Source organism: Micropterus dolomieu, linkage group LG18, assembly GCF_021292245.1.
Source record: "Micropterus dolomieu isolate WLL.071019.BEF.003 ecotype Adirondacks linkage group LG18, ASM2129224v1, whole genome shotgun sequence".
NCBI lineage: Eukaryota > Metazoa > Chordata > Actinopteri > Centrarchiformes > Centrarchidae > Micropterus > Micropterus dolomieu.
In genome coordinates, this window is record NC_060167.1 from 8,764,112 (window position 1) to 8,780,732 (window position 16,621).

Here is a 16,621-nt window from a genome sequence, read left to right on the forward strand (position 1 = left end):
CTGGTTGCAATCGAGGGAAAGATGAATGCGGCCAAGTACAGGGATATCCGGGACGAAAACCTTTTCCAGAGTGCTCTGGACCTCAGACTGGGCCGAAGGTTTACCTTCCAACAAGTCAATGACCCTAAGCACACCGCTAAAATAACGAAGGAGTGGCTTCACAACAACTCCGTGGCTGTTCTTGAATGGCCCAGCCAGAGCCCGACTTAAACCCAATTAAGCATCTCTGGAGAGACCTGAAAATGGCTGTCCACCAACGTTTACCATCCAACCTGACAGAACTGGAGAGGATCTGCAAGGAGGAATGGCAGAGGATACCCAAATCCAGATGTGAAAAACTTGTTGCATCTTTCCCAAAACGACTCATGGCTGTATTAGATCAAAAGGGTGCTTCTACTAAATACTGAGCAAAGGGTCTGAATACTTATGACCATGTGATATTTCAGTTTTTCTTTTTTAATAAATTTGCAAAAATTTCTACATTTCTATTTTTTTCTGTCAAGATGGGGTGCTGAGTGTATATTACTGAGAAATAAAATGAACTTTTTTGATTTTTGGAAAATGGCTGCAATGAAACAAAGTGAAAAATTTAAAGGGGTCTGAATACTTTCCGTACCCACTGTACTGTACATATATAAATACTGTAAATGCATTTGTTACCTAAATCTTAAAGAGAGTTATTTTCTTTGCTTTTCTATACATTACTGCTCCTGGGTGCTCTGCTTGGTCACATTAAAACCAGGATCAATCCTGATTCTAACATTTTAGTAAAAGCTATAATAAATAGCGATGGGAGCCGCAGCGGGTATTAAAACAGCTGTGACTAACATTATATTATGTGATTTTAAATGCAATCTTTTCTCACTCTGACTGAACCAATTTGTGTCAGTTCGTCCTACCTGAGTGATGACCGAGTGTGGAGGCGGAGTCTTCCAACAGAAAGTAGATTGTATCAGTGGAGAGCAGAAGACAGCAGGTGAGCTCAGACTCTGGAGACTTGTAGAGAACCACAGACAGCCACAAGACCTGTCTCACCTCCTCCGCCTCAGACTGATGATTTGTGGCACAAAAAAGTAAAAAAAACAACGTTGAGTAGGAATAATAAGAAAAAAAAGACAGAACACAAGAATTGCAAAATGTCTTTCTGACCATGAAAACTGCCCTAAGAGCTTTGGGATCTTCTGACACTTTTTGCTGTTTCCTGATATTCTAGAGACAAAACAATTAATCAATGAATTGATAAAATGATAAGTATGTAAATAGGTAATAGGGCTGGCCATAATTATTATCACAATAAAAAAAGTTTATATCAGTCGATTTTGATAATTATCACAACATCAAATCATTATTTCTTTCGAGTGAAAGTTGAAGAAACCAGACGGTTAATTGTGGTTTTAAACTATATTCTTTATGGTCAGAACATGAGACGAATCACTTCACAAATCTGAGGTAAAACACATGATAAAATCTTTTTTCAAAAAATCTTAATTGAAAAATTAAATGCCAATTCATTTGTGACTAATTAATTATTATTATCATCAATTTATCTCCCAGCCCTAATAGATAATGAAAAATAATCATTTGTTGCAGCCCTACAATAATTAAAATCTAAAACAGCTATTTTTCCTTTAGCGATTTTGCTCTAAAACAAAGTGCATTTGGTCCATGGCAAACACCTCCTCTGAGACAAACAGTACAGAGCATAGGAAAGCGAGTGTCTGTTTGTCCTACCACTGCTATGTATCTGCGGAAGAAGGCCAGCAGTTGCTGTTCTCCGAGCCCAGCCAGGAGCTTCAGAGCTGGGGAGAGACCAGGGGTGAGGTGGGGGGACGGCTGGTTCTCCTCCACCTGGAGACGGGAGGAGTCCCAGCTGAAGAGGAGGAGGGAAGAGAAGAAAGAAGTGAGGCATCTCTCATGATCTTTACAGAGAGGCGGTGGGAAAAGATGATGACACACTGTGCTACCTGGTGTTTATTGAATGATGCACAGAAAAATAAAACCATGCAGAGAAAACAAATTAGATCATGATCAGGATTTGTTTTTAATGTACAGACGAGTTGTGTCCTTGTTAGAGAAGCATGTGTAACTCTACACAATTAATTATTCTTGCAACTTCCTGTGATGCAAATCCAGACAGAAGAAGTACAGGTACAGGAGCCGAGATGTGCCGATTCAGGGAGCAAATGTGCTAAAACGGCTGCTTTTCTGGGGAGTTTACACTGGGAGATAGGACGGTGGCACACGTGAACATTTAATGACACACGCCATATGCTGCCAATTAAAGATGCCAGAGTATCGTTTGTGAAAGTCTGGAGTTAATGTGATGTACATTTCTAGTAGTACAGATTAGAAGTCTTCACAGGCCAAAGGTTTTCTGTACAGAATGTTACTGCATCTACAGAATCAATTAAGCTGTGAGAGGAAGTTCTGGCTCTTCATTGCCGATTTTCAAGTTGGACAATCAAGGAAGCACTACAGTCCCAAAATGCAACATCTCTCTAATAAAGGCAGGAATGTGTCTGTGTGTGTCTGTGTCTTTCGATTATCTCAAGAAATGTTCATCCAATGGACTTCACACAAGGCGGGTGTGTTGCTGTGAACCTAAAGGAGTGCAGGGAGTAACGTTTGGTGCAATGTGGACACAAGACTCATTCAGAATTAATAAATATTTTAGAGAACAGGGCAGAGAGGAGTGGCTTGTATGGGCGGAGCTGATGTAGCTCCGCTGTGCAGCAGCGAGGGGACAGCAGAGCAAAGCAGCTTGCGCAGGCGGGGCTTATATGCACTAGAATTAATAAACTTTGAATTAATTACAGTACAGCACAAGTCGCTCTGCTCTGCAACAGCGAGAGCAAGATAAGCTCTGAAGGACGAGGCTTATATGCTCCAATGTGGTAGTGGTTTGTTGAAATGGAGTTACTGTCATCACGCAGGTTTGATTTATGTTAGAAAAGAATGTGTTGAAACAGAGTTATAAGAGTGTTATGAAGTTCTAAGGAAATACTAAATATCTAGGAGTATCTCCGCCATTCTCGTGTTGTTTCAGTGATATTAATGCTGTAGATGACACCAATGTCAGACGCGCATTTTGAACAACCCACCCACCATAGTCTCTCCAAATCCTGTGGGAAACACTGAGTAAAAAGCACATTTTGACTATTTAATTTATGGAATGCTAAAACAAAAAATGGAAAAAATGTGAAAAACTGTCTTCGGTATTCAGGAAAGTTTTTCATTATATTCAGTTTTGGCTTCAGCCAAGAATTTTCATTTTGGTGCATCCCTACTTGTCAGTGACCTTAGTGGACAAACTATGTCATGGACATCAAACATATCACTGATGTTTCTTATAACTTGTCACCCAACATAAAGCTATTGCAGCTTCAGTGACGTCCATCAGCATTTACATTCACTGATAAAGAAATGAGTGCTCTGTGTTATAAACTGTATGGTCTTAATCAAAGTAAAAGTATGATATTACAATGCAGCTGTAAATGCAGGCACAAGAACAGGAATAATTTTGCAGTTATGTGGAGTAACTAAGTAATCTATGTTGGACTAAAGAGAAGTGCTTCTGAAGTCTACCTGCTGGTGCTGTGTGATTTCCTGGAACTGGTACAACAGCACTGGTCTCTGGATCTGTAACAGCCTGAGAACACAACAACAAGGAGGTGTCAAACAAACCAGAAAGTGTCAAACTAAACAAACCCATCAGCTGAAACAAGGCCTGGAAAAATTCCCTTCTTGGTCTGAGTGTATGAGCAGGTAGCTGGTCTTCACCTTCTGTGTGTTGCCCTTGGTGTGGACAGGGCGTGCAGGGCCAGGGCAGGGCAACCATCTTCAGCCCCTCTAGAGAGGCTCTCCGCTGACTCAGCTCCCCTAGGAAGGAGCTCCTGTCCTGGGCCAGAGGGAAGATCAGCAGCAGCCTCTGACCGCCCAGCAGCAGCTCCACAGTGTGACTCCTCCTGAACACAACATGATGGTTCAAATACAGATGCAAGGACAACATCCTGTTTCACAAAGACATGGGATTCATTTTTGTGTGCCACTGGAATAATAGTCTTTTACAGTTTCATTTTATTAATCAGTAAACCTGATCAAATAAAAAAAAAACAAGTAGAAATTGATTAAACAGATGTGTATGTTAATGATACACTAATAAAATCAAGTCAAGTTAAGTCAGCACAGTATGGAAACTGTAAGTGTTAAAGCAGGAGACAAATGAATTGTGAAATATGACAGAAGGGCAAGATATGGGCACTGATCTCCTGATTCTCCTATTTCGATTCTATTTCATTCCTAATGATCAGATTAGATAACTATCAATATTATATAAAGCATTTATCAGAACTTATTCTGAAAACTTAAATTTCTCCTTACTCCAAAAGTAAGAAAAAAAGATTGTTTTCCTTAAGGGTAAAACATGAACATTATCTACACTCAAATACTTAAAGTATGTAAAAATCATACTACGTATCACTCATTATACTACTTACTATACACTACTTAGCTAGAAAAAACGACCAAACGGAGATATACATACATCCTGTTTTCAGTTTATTTGGTTCTGTAAAATTTCCTGCAGACACACAAGTACTTTCAAATGTATAAACTTTAAAAAAATATATATAAGTATGAAACTCCATAAAGTGCATTCATAATTATATGTTTGGCTACAATTACAGCCTCTGTACCTGTGGTGGTGTTTTGGTTCGGGGCAAGAGGTGTTGCTGGTTCTGTCGCCAGCCTGAGAAGCGCTCTCTCTGGGGTGAAGCACCACGGAGCCGAGGGGTACACGGACCAGCCTGCACCAGGAGGACGAGGAGGAGTGATAAAGGTCAGCACAACTCCTCTCTCTTTCTGCCAGCTCTCTGAAGTCCATCTTCAACACCCAGAGGTGTCTGTGGGTGAGAAAGAGGAGAGAAGGGAGGCTGGGCTCCTCGCTCTTGGACAAGATGCCTGACAGGAGGGGTTGAGTGTCCGGGGCAGAGGAGGAAGATGAGGAGATAAAGAGATGGGCAGGGTAGCCTCCCTGTGCTCCCTGGCACTCCTCCAGCTCCCAGGAGTTGATGAGCGAGTGTGGGAGGAGCTGAGGAGGGTTTGGGGGCTCTAGGTCAGTCTGAAACCCCGCTGCCTGGAAAAACAAATGAGAAGGTTTTTGTTTTTAAGGTGCTGGCACAGTGACAGAAACACTTCAGCCTGATTCATGATGCGCCACACATTTATGAATCTCAAATTACAGACCAAAGGTAGTTTAAGAGTTTATTTTATTATTCAGAAGCCAAAGATGAAGGAAATACTTGCTAATGTACTGAAAAACTAAAAACTATCGACAGTAAAGGAAAACTGAGCAGAAGCTGTCCTTTAATGGCTCTAAATAGCTCATGTGATGCTCTCTGACCTGGATCAGCAATGTCAGCTCGGTCCTGGTCTGCCAGAGCTCCTTAGCCTCGGAGAAGATGTACCAGCGGGTCGGATCTCCTTGGTGGCCAAAAGCAAGGCAGGAGTCAGGGAGCTCAGCTCGGGAGGAGAGCAGGAGTTGAGAGTACGGCAGCAGGAGGTCCACCTGCAGGCTAGACAGCACCTCCTTCACAGGCGGACTCTGCTCCTGGTCTGAGAAGAAGAGGAGAACAGATCGCTCTTAATATTTTACCATGCAGCAAAATCATTTCTACACAACAAGTGTTCAGCACATCATGTTCTTTACTGTATATTTGGGCTGCAACTAACATTTTTTTCCATTCATTACTGATTCATCTTCTCATCATTTTATAGATTAATGGATTGATTGTTGATCTATAAAAGTGTTAATTGTTCAGTTATCTCTTGGTTTCTGTCAAAGATGTCAAAAAATATTTTTCAATATTTATTTATACAAATTGTTCTCTTTTCTTTGTGGCGTATAACTTTACATAAACTTATCAAATGTGATTTGGGCCCAACCTGCACCTGGTCGTTAGCTTGTGATAGCATCTATCAAAGCAGCAATGTGGTGTGAGCAGTATGTTTGGATATCAGTATGTTGTTGGTATTTCCAAACGGAGTGTGTTAAGGTCTAATTTATGGTTTTCTTCCTCCTCTTCCTCCTCCTCCTCCTCCTCCTCAGGCAGGGAGTTGTGGGTGTAGACTAGCAGTCACATCATAATCAACATGTTCCCTTACATATTTCACTTCTGACCAAAAAAGTTAACTATGTTGTTTTCAACAGTCCAGTGTCTCTGTTGTTGTTTACACTTTATTTTCTGAATCGTCTCAACACAAGTCCAGCTCTGTTTCACTTCCTGTTACTAAACAGAGTTCTGCATTTGTCTTAGAGATGCATCTGTCGGTCAGTTTCAGTTTTAAAAAACACTGAACTTTTCAACAAGCTGAATATTTTTCAAAGTTGCAGCGGCAGAACACTGAGATCTCTTTCGTCCACAAGCCTATCTCATGAAGAATGATTAGTTAACTGGATGACTACCACCTTAAGATATGTTCGTAGTTTTACACAAGAAAGTTTTTCAGCTAACATATTACTCCTGCTACAAGAACTCAGATTAATTAATTCAATACAAAACTCAATTCATATAACAAATATGAAAAACAAGATCTGCAACCACAGTTTCCATATTTCATAAACAAAAACAATGTTTCATAAACAAAGTTTAACTGAGGCTGATTGTGTGCTGACCTGTGTCCAGGCTGGTCCATGTGAAACCCTCTGATAGGTACAGCAGGCCCAACAGCCGGTCCGTCAGCACCAGACACACATCTTTCTGCTCCACCTCCTCCTTCACCTGAAGACAGTAGCACCACAGAACCCTGTTGACCCGTACCTCCTCCTCTGCCTCCTCCTCCTCCTCCTCCTCACATAGCCCCCCCTGGTGGCCACCGGGCTCCTCTGCAGGAGGAACAGCGAGCGACGTAGAGGAGGAGCAGACCGACTCCTCCACAGAGTCATCCAGACCCATCTCAAAGTATCCATCCCTGGAGCCGGGACTGGAATAATGAGCATACAACAGTGGATGAAGCAAGAATTATCACTTTGTACTTTTTGTTCATTTAAAATGTTTTAACACTGTGATTTTACACAAAATAGAAACTTGCATCTCATTTGACACAGCCCTATAGTGCAAAATGCAAACATATCTTCTCAAAAACTATATATCCCAAAAATCTGTGTGAATTTGAAGGAAACCAGTCAGAATCCTAGAAACCAGGGGGACCTTCAGGAAATCAGTTTAAGGAATTTTAATAATCAATCTGAATTTTAGGGAATCCACAAACCAGTGAGAATTTTTAGGAATCTTAGAAACCACTAGGAATCCCACAAACTCACACGCACTTATAAGTATGACAGAAACCAGTGGGAATCCTTGAGGAACTGCTGAACCCAGCACAAAGTACAAGGAATCCCACAATATTAGGGGATCTCAGACAACACTGCGAAATTTTAGGGCTCTCAGAAACCACTCGAAATCCCAGAAATCAGGGGCAACTTTAGGGGATCCCACAAACACAAAAAACAAGAAACCATTGGGGATCTTAGGGGGTTTCATAAACCATATATAATGTTTAGGAACAGGAATATCTAGAAGTTCCAGAAAAAAGCAGGAACCCTAGAAGATCCCAAAAACCATAGGAAACTTACAGGAATGTCAGAAACCAGTGCAAACTTCTAGGATTCTCAGAAAACACTTTTCTGAATTTTAAGGGACCTCAGAACATCTTAAAATCTGCTGCAACTTTCTCAGGAACCACTGTGAACCCGTGGAACCAGAGAGCCCTTTCGGGAATCTCAGAAATCACACAGAATTTAAGGAGATCTGAAAAACCAATGTGAATCCCAAAAAACAGTTTAAATTTAAGAAACCAGCAAGAGAAGGTTTCTGGTTAAATTACCTGGGACTTCCCACCTCGGTGCGCTCCACATGGGACTGATCCTCTCTGGATTCAGATCTCTTCTCTTCCTCCCTCTCCTCCTCCATCTCTTCTTCCTCCTTCTTCCTCTTCTGCTCCTTCAGGGTGGAGCTGAGACAATGGCAGAGCTGCGTAATGAAGTCTTTGTTGGAGGAGGAGAAGGAGAGCAGGTGAGAAGGAAGAAGAGGACAGCATGCTGCGATGCAGGAGGAGCAAGTGGTTTCAACTGGTCTGGAGTAGGAAGAGGAGCAGACACAACTGCAGGAGAGAGAGACGGGGAAGGAGATTTTATTTTGGTCCGTGATGTCAAGAAACACCTGTTCAAATATGACATAACATCATTCAGTCCCTTCAGTTGACCTATCAGCTCATTTTACTTTCATAAACACCCCTGCCGTTATTTAACCAACTGTACCACAGGTATCTTCAATAAAAACAGAGCATGAGATATTTGGGAGTAACACAGTAACAGTTGTGTTAACGGTGCTGACTTGTCCTGATGCTGTACCTCCAGCTGGACATACTGAACTACACCTGCCTCCATCTTGACTTCCTGCAGATCCTGTTAGCAGAAGAGAGAGGCCTGAAGGACAAGACAGTATTGCCTGATTATTATAAATAAAGTAACTAAAGTAGCTGTAATGCTCTAGTATTTGTATGTGTAGTAACATTTTCAGCTGCAGTAGTAAAACATAAGAGGAGTAGCAGCAGTAATTGCAGAACTGCTTGCTGATTGGACCAGTAAACAGCTGGTGTTTATTGAATTGCTGACAGTATGAAGACAGACAAAATAAATGGAGAGAGAGGGGAAAGACATGCAATACTGAGCCCAGCAGTAATCGAACCGGTGACGTTGAGGTGACATGGTGTATGTCTTAAACACGCAGCAATCAGGATGACCCCAGGTAATACAATTACTAGCATTATATTTGGTCTTAAAGTTAAAGTACTAGTATTTACTGGTGTGAATAATTGGCTTAACAGCAGCTAAATTCATTTTATACAGTATACATTTTCAAATAGTTTCCGGGGTCTTTATGAACCTCAACAGAGAAAAAGCTTTGTTTGAGACATGCCTTTATTTCTGACTAATTTCATGGTTTAAGAAGTATATTTGATCATAATTCAAAAAGAAGCCTCCATATTTTCTGGTTGGCTCCCGTTTTAAATTCAAACTGAACACATTGTCCATTTTTACCTGTTGTCTTGATTAATTCGGTAATGTGCATGATGCCAATAGAGTCATGTCATTCTCACCACTCTGCTGTTCTCAGTTTATCATTTTACCCCAAATACGTTCGTTCACTCTCAATTTTCGGTAACCTTTACTAGTTGTTAATGCATATTATGGTTGTATCACTGTTATTTGACACTGACCAGACAGTAATAGTAGGAGTCGTAGAAGTAGTAGTAAGAGTAAGACTTGCAGAAGCTCCACATTGTGCGTGTTCAGACAGACTGACAGCAGGTTGCTGTACCTGCAGACAAACACATGAAGCAACATTAGAGCTCAGCTAAAACCAAATACCTCTTACTCATCTGTACTTAAGCACAGCCATGCTTTGAGCCAAATGCTAATATTAGCAAGCAAACTTGCACACAATGACTATGTTGACAAACTTTATCGGGTTACATTTGCGTGCCAACGGTTAACACAAAGTACAGATCCACTAGCCTACAGAGGCTATTTGATCATTCATGAAAATATTTGAGCTGCTGATGAAAAGACAGAGGATCACCAAAGTTACAATTCATCCTGAGAGGACCATGAATGTCTGTACCATATTCCACAATAATTAATCCAATATTTCTCGCTCTGTTTTACTCTGGACTAGGGCTGAACAAGGAATCGAAACTGTATTGAAATCACAATATGGCATACTGCAATTTTTCATATCGCAGAAGGTGCAATTTTTGTTTGCAAAGGCAAAATGTGTGTCAAAATACCATTTTACTTGTCGTACTGCAGAGACGTCCTGGCCTACACATCATATTCTCAAGACGGATGTTCTCCAAATATCTTTGTTAGGTACAGATCTTTGCAAAAATCCCAGCATAATCATTTAAAATATGTTTTTCAATGAAACTGATTCCCTCCAATATCGCAAACCAAATTGCAATTGCAATATCAGTAAAAAATAATAGCAATTAGATATTTTTTCAAAATCGTTCAGCCCTACTCTGGATTAAAGTGCAAACTAAAATGCAGCTTTGTTGCAAGCAAATACTCATCTACAAAAAAAACCTAATCTGTAAAGCAAAACATTTTCAGGAACAGATAACAGGTTTTTTTTAATAAGAATGTTTTGGAAATTATTATCTTGTCAATATTTTCAGACGTCACTATGTTTTTACATTTTTGAATCATGACATTTTGTTTAATGACACACTGTTAGACTCCCAATCTAAACAATCAGTTGATGATTTCTTTTGTCATATAAGTCCTCTTTACATTAAATGGTACAGATTTCTGAACAGTCCTTGCCTCTCCACCCCTCCCATCCAATCAAACAGCCGTTCCTCCCAACTGATAGCTGATTGGTTGTCATAATAACAGACCCCACCCCTCCCTGGTGTTTCAGGTGTCTCTCTCACCTGGGCCATCTCAGCAGACAGGAGGTGTGTACTTGGGTTAAAGCTTGCGGGGGGAGGTGCAGCGTCCACAGGGGGGAGAACAGTGGAGGGAACTGCGGCTTCTTCTGTGCTCGTCACTTCTGCAACAGGAAACCAAACAGATCAGTGACGCCGATGGTGAGGAGCACACTGCACATTTTGACTGATGTGACACTGTTAGAGTGCTGATGTCTTTATTTTTTGGATAGATTCTCCCACAACTTGACATCTTTCAAATATGACTTTCTGTGCAGAATAATTAGATTAGATAATTCAGAAAGTTTTGATTAAATTAAACTCAACTGTGCTCAGAACATGCAGCAATGATTTGATGGCTCTAGCTTCTTTAATATGAATATTTGATGCTTTTCCTTGCCTTAACATTAGTTAATTAAATATCTTTGGGTTTTTGACTGTTGGTTGGGCAAAACAAGACAATTTAAAACAACACCTTTGTGGTTTAATTGTGATGGGCATTTTTCACAGTATAATACACAAAACAATTAATGAATTAACTGAAAAAATAATCAGCAGATTAGCCAATTATGAAAATGAGTTAGCAGCAACCTACATGAAGGGCTTGTAAATTATCAACAAAGGCTGCTTTGAGCTTCAGTTGTTGTGTGCAGAGTTTGATTGAATCAAATAAAAATGTCTAATTCATGAAAAACAAACAAAAAAAACACAGCCACATAACAGTCAAGCCCTGTTTCACTGGATGGGCATAAAAAAAATACCAACATGCATTCGGTTCTTACTGTTTAGATTCATACATGCACACAGTATGCAGCCTGTACTGAGCCAGAACAAATATTAGTCTCACAGTCGGAGGTTAGTGAGCATTAGCAGGGAGTTGCACAACCCCCAGCCAAACATTAACCAGTGACGGATATTCACTAGTTATTCTCATGTCATGCTCCACCAGCTGTTTATAAATCCATCACTCAGTCTTTATGTGAAGTTCAAACTGCTCAGAAATAACCAGTCAGTGCTCTTTGGTGGACAAACTATGTAATGGAGAAACCGTTTCTAAATTACATCAAATATATTTTTGATATTTCTGTACTCTTTTCCTATTTAATTATCAAACCACATAGTCAATAACGATACACCTGTGATACGATAATATCTGATTTGCAGGTGTATTGGTGGGGCTTCAGTCAGTTGTAACAGCAGCTTGTAGTCTGATAATCAGACTAAATGTTAATTTATTTTCTCTTCATTCTTTAGTCTGACATGGTGATTGTGTTAGTTCTGTTTGAGTGGGGGCTTAACCAATCAACAGAGACTGATGTAATTGTCCTATCAATGTAATTTTCAGTCGCCAAAGAAGGTGTAGTAGCAGTTGCTAGGAACATTCAACTTAATGTTGTTTGAAGTAACATGTTGAATTTAGAATTGTTAGTTGACTTACAACACTTTGTACAGCTGCAAACATCTAATCCATTACATACATTTTTGTGGTATTTTTACTGGTTCAATGTTTCTGAACCAGGCTATTCTAATAGTTGGTTGGTGTACATATAATTATGGGTTAAGTTTAAATGTAAGAATTGATGAGGCTGGTGCAACATTTGTGTTATAAGGCAGAGTTTGAGCTCACGAACAGCTGAAGCAACAAGTAGGCAACTAATCACACATTTTAAAGTTATAAACAGACAGTGAAAGAAGCTATTTTGTGAGCAGGAAGCAGTGTCTACAACAGGAAATATAAAGCAGAGGAGATTTGGTTTAAAGGCTAAAACAAGACACTCAGGAGGGACAGCAGCAGGTTAGCTTCAGCTTCATCCAACCTGATGAAGGATTTATGATTTCTTCACAGCAGCAGACTGACTTTTCACATGTAAATGGTTTCTGATTAAATTACATCTCTGAGGAACATTTTGATGATACAAATCGCAAAAGAAAACTAAAGAGTCCAACATACTGTAAGTAACCAGAGTATCACATGACTGCGATGGAAAAAGCATTTCAGTGTAGCCTCTATTGTGTTAATCCTCATAATCTAAACAAAGGAGAGTTAAACCAAACGTTATCTTCACTGAAAGCAGCAACCAGACAGATTTGATGTTTTCATGTTTTTACCTTTCCGTTTGTACAACTGTTCAGAAAACAAACACACAATCTGTAATCTCTTTTGTTTTACTTTGGATGGAGCTAGGCCGGCATTTCCCCCTGCTTCCTGTGTTAGTGCTACACTGAGCTAAACACGTCCCACACACAATCTTCTGTAATTTGGTTTCCTGCAAGGGTTTCTGCTTTAATAAAAAACATTAACCTTAAAGGGTAAAAAACAGAGGCACTATTTAACACAGAAAATGCCTTATATTTAATTAGTGGTGTTGCTACATGAGATAATGTGCCAGAATCTGGATGGCTTACTGCCTCAGCTTAACCATTCCCAGGAAAAAACCCTGATGTAGGAGTCATGAAGTGATTTATTGCACATTTGGAATTAATTGTATATAGGTTTATTTGTTGTAGCACTTTTTTGGTAAGTCACGCGGATGTTCAACGCCCGTGGCAGAAAGAGGGTGAGTGAATGGGACACTGTATTTTTTGTTGACTGCGGTATTCTTTTTTGAGTTTTTGATCATTGTGATCAGTTTGAATATACGTTTTTCCACATTATATTAAGTTGCATATTTTTGTCAACAAAAAGCAATAGATTATATTTTTTTAGATCCGTGAATTATTTGTGCAGCGAGTCCAACGAACAGCACCACAAGGCCCTACCCTCAGCCTCTCAGTGACTACTTTGTTTTTGCTTTAAGTATAGTCGCTACACCTGATGAGAGAGATAATTACTATTTCCAAAAATGTTCTAGTATTCCTTTAACTGATCAACAGAAATGTTCAAAACTTGTTTTAAATATCAAAAAAATAGCTGGTTTCAGTTCCTGAATTGAAGAAATTGTCTATTCAAGATTCTACTCAAGTTTTTTGGGAATTTAAATGTAAAGCAGTAAGTTTTTTTTTGAGTTTTTCAAAATTTCCTTATTGTAAAATATATGTTAAAAATATACAAAAAAAAACAAACAGTTAAGACAGATTAATAGATACAGTATTTGAAAAATGGTCAGCTGCAGCCGTAGTTATAACATATCATATAGATATTAAAGCAGTCTTCAATCTTTCAGGATAGTAGCACAGAAACACAACGCTTGTCTTTTTGTTTTTCCTGTAGCGTTAAATTCACTGTGTAGGAATTTTTTGATAAATCAGTTGAAGTAATGAGATTCATTGGTAGGAACCAGCATGGGTGAGAATATGTAAGGATTTCTCCATGTGGTACCAAGCGCCTCTACATTTTACCATAATGTTTCGTGCCATTGCTTGTAAGTTGTGGCATTTTTTTGATGTGCAAGTAATGAATTCATTAATTTGGTTTCAAAACAAACACTTCGATAAAATAGTTACTAGTTGCAGCCTCAGCGAGCGCAGTCAACTTTTGGGAATTGCCTGTTTTATATTCCAAAGAGCAGAGAAACATACCTGTCTGTCTGGCCACTGCCTTACAACAGAAATAAAAACTGCCGCCCCCCCCCCCCCCCCCCCCCCCCCCCCCCCCCCCCCCCCCCCCCCTCCCTCCGCCCTGCACAGCCTGATACATACATGATTACCTTGGCTGGGGCAGGCAGCCTGCTGGGCCGAACAGGAAGAGGAGGAGGAGGAGGAAGAGGAGGAGGAGGTGACAGCAGGAGGAGTAACAGCAGAAGAGCAGCAGGAGGAAGAGGAGGGGGGAGAGGAGGGGGAGAGGTGAGGAGGTGCAGCAACAGACAGTCTGGTCTCCTCACTGATCTGACGAGAGGACAGAGAGGAGGAAGCCTTCAGAGAGCAGCAGTCACCCATATAATCAACCAGATCACATCCTACAACCTGCAACCAGCAGCTCCAGTCAGTTTTAAAGACATTTTCAGATGTCTGTTCAGAGACAGACCTGCTCCATTTATGAAAACAAATCAATGCAGTAGCACTAGTCTGCTACTGCTCTAGCTGTATAATTACAGTCTTTGTATGAGGTTGTGTGAAGTCAAAGAGCTAAATCTGTGTGCAGAGATTTTAAACATAACCTTCCGACACGTGACAGGTTTTGGAGTTTTCGTTTTAAACCTTTGGCTGCATTTAACAGTTTCTTTATGCAGAACGACCCTGTAAACATCCGTTCAGGAAATATTATCTCACTGAATGAAAAGGTCTCTTCCTGTGTGGGTGTTGAGTCACTTTTAGTTTAAAACATTCTGCTTGAAAGCTGGACCAACATACAGCCTAATATTTTACCATGTATGGCAGTCAAACTGTATGTACAACTATTTAATATTAAAGCTCGACACAATCTTTTATTTTTTACAAAAGCATGAGGACTCAGGCCTCTAAATATCGCTACGTTTATGTAAGAATAAAAACCTCACTGGTGTGTAGAGATGCCTTTCATCAATAATAAATAAAAGCCTAACTAAAGATAATCTAGCCACATTTTGATCTGTTGCTGTAGCCTTGTTCCACATCTCTGATTTGTTCAGTGATTCAAATCTTTGTCTCTGTAGGCGGTACTAAGAATGGGGGTATCATCTTTCTGTACAGGCTGTTTACAAGAAATATTTAACCGTCCTTCATAACCATAAAAGCACATGAAAGGGCCCTTTTTTCTGAAGGCTGGAAACCCTAACGGGATGCAAAACTATGAGTTTCTTCTGCAGGAGGAAAATGCTGGCCACAAATATTTTGAGATGTTCTCATGGCAGAAAAAATAGATCCACAAAATATGAGAATATACAAAACTATAGATGCTAACACAACATTGCAGCCTATGTTTAAACACACACCAATTTAGCTCAAGAACTTCACAGATGAGTTGACACTGGTGCATTTTTACAAGTTAGTAATTCCAAGTAAGATTACAACTCACCCACTTCAATCACCTGTTTTTATGCCCACACAACCGATTAATTGTTTGTATTTCATCTTAACTCTGCTGCTGATGTGCACAAAAAGGTCAACGTGTCTAGTCATTGGTGTTCAGCTGGAGTTGCTGCTCTGCAGGTTGCGACTCCAAACAACACAACAGCAGCTTGTCCCACTCAGGTAGTTAACTAAAACAGGCTGCTGTAGTGACAGAGTTTGTTTTAACAACAGCTGACCAATCCTCAGGCTTCAGAGATCTGTTAATCTAGTAATTAACATATTTGGGTCACTAGTAGTCACATCTAATAGCTGGATTTTGTTTTGTGATGATTGGTCTATTATAAGGTTAGGATTATAACACCACTACAGCAGGTTTCAGGGTTAATTCATTTGGAAGTTATGAATATAAAGTACAACAAACAAAGATGTTACAGTAAAGAGTGGTTGAGCTCAAGATTGAACTCACATTACAGTTCAAAAGGTCAAAGTTTTAGTCAAATAATTTCCTCTGATGCTGACTGATTTAATATTTAATATTCAGTGTAAAATTCAGGTAAAATCATCTGATGTGATGTACAGAAAAGAACAGTCTAGGTTTAAGCTCTGCTGTCTCACAGTCCTATTTTATTATTTACACTGGATATATAAATGACACAATTATTTAAACTCTTAAGATTTTTGTAACTGTATGTCAATATAAAAGACATAAATACTGACAATTTAACCACATAAACTGGTCTTAGTGGGTCTGATACTGCCTCCTGTTGTATGATTCAGAGCGTACCTTCCTGTCGCCGCTGCTCATCCTGTCTTTGACTTCTTTGGCTTTCTGAATGGCTTTCAACACTTCCACTGTGTCCAGCTCCTTCTCCGTCGTCACTTTACAGTCCAGACACACCTGACAATGCAGAGATAAAAAGGACACAAAAACATGTCAACACACACAACTTTAAAGTCATATTACACTCATTTTCAGGTTCATCATTTTATTGAGGGGTTGCACCATATTTATGTCATACTGCACATTGCTGCAGCACCTCTTTTCACCCTGTGTGGTGAATTCTCCGTTTCAGCTATGGAGTGATGCATCTCACTTCTAAAAGATCTTTGTTGAGAGTTGCACATGCGCAGTTCCTAGTTAAGGACTACTAGCCAATCAGAAGCAGAGTAAGGTGGGCCCTGACAAGCTGGTAAACACGGC

At 39.9% G+C, this 16,621-nt stretch overlaps 1 protein-coding gene across 10 annotated transcripts in view; it reads right to left on the reverse strand.

The window, feature by feature from the left end:
• Nucleotides 1-16,621, reverse strand: part of nisch (nischarin) — a 40,708-nt gene that overhangs the window by 11,063 nt on the left and 13,024 nt on the right. For 2 of the 10 annotated variants that reach the window (XM_046029241.1, XM_046029244.1), the window contains 12 exons: nucleotides 14,139-14,316; nucleotides 10,498-10,616; nucleotides 9,280-9,380; nucleotides 8,441-8,485; nucleotides 7,885-8,160; nucleotides 6,674-6,981; nucleotides 5,402-5,613; nucleotides 4,695-5,134; nucleotides 3,781-3,965; nucleotides 3,586-3,649; nucleotides 1,732-1,870; nucleotides 900-1,050 (listed from right to left, as the gene is read on the reverse strand). In XM_046029241.1, the coding sequence (XP_045885197.1) occupies nucleotides 900-1,050; nucleotides 1,732-1,870; nucleotides 3,586-3,649; nucleotides 3,781-3,965; nucleotides 4,695-5,134; nucleotides 5,402-5,613; nucleotides 6,674-6,981; nucleotides 7,885-8,160; nucleotides 8,441-8,485; nucleotides 9,280-9,380; nucleotides 10,498-10,616; nucleotides 14,139-14,316 (2,218 nt within the window). Of the gene's footprint in view, nucleotides 1-899; nucleotides 1,051-1,731; nucleotides 1,871-3,585; nucleotides 3,650-3,780; nucleotides 3,966-4,694; nucleotides 5,135-5,401; nucleotides 5,614-6,673; nucleotides 6,982-7,884; nucleotides 8,161-8,393; nucleotides 8,486-9,279; nucleotides 9,381-10,497; nucleotides 10,617-14,130; nucleotides 14,317-16,621 lie in introns of those variants that run through there. The other 8 variants (XM_046029242.1, XM_046029243.1, XM_046029245.1 and 5 more) reach the window with 8 other exon arrangements.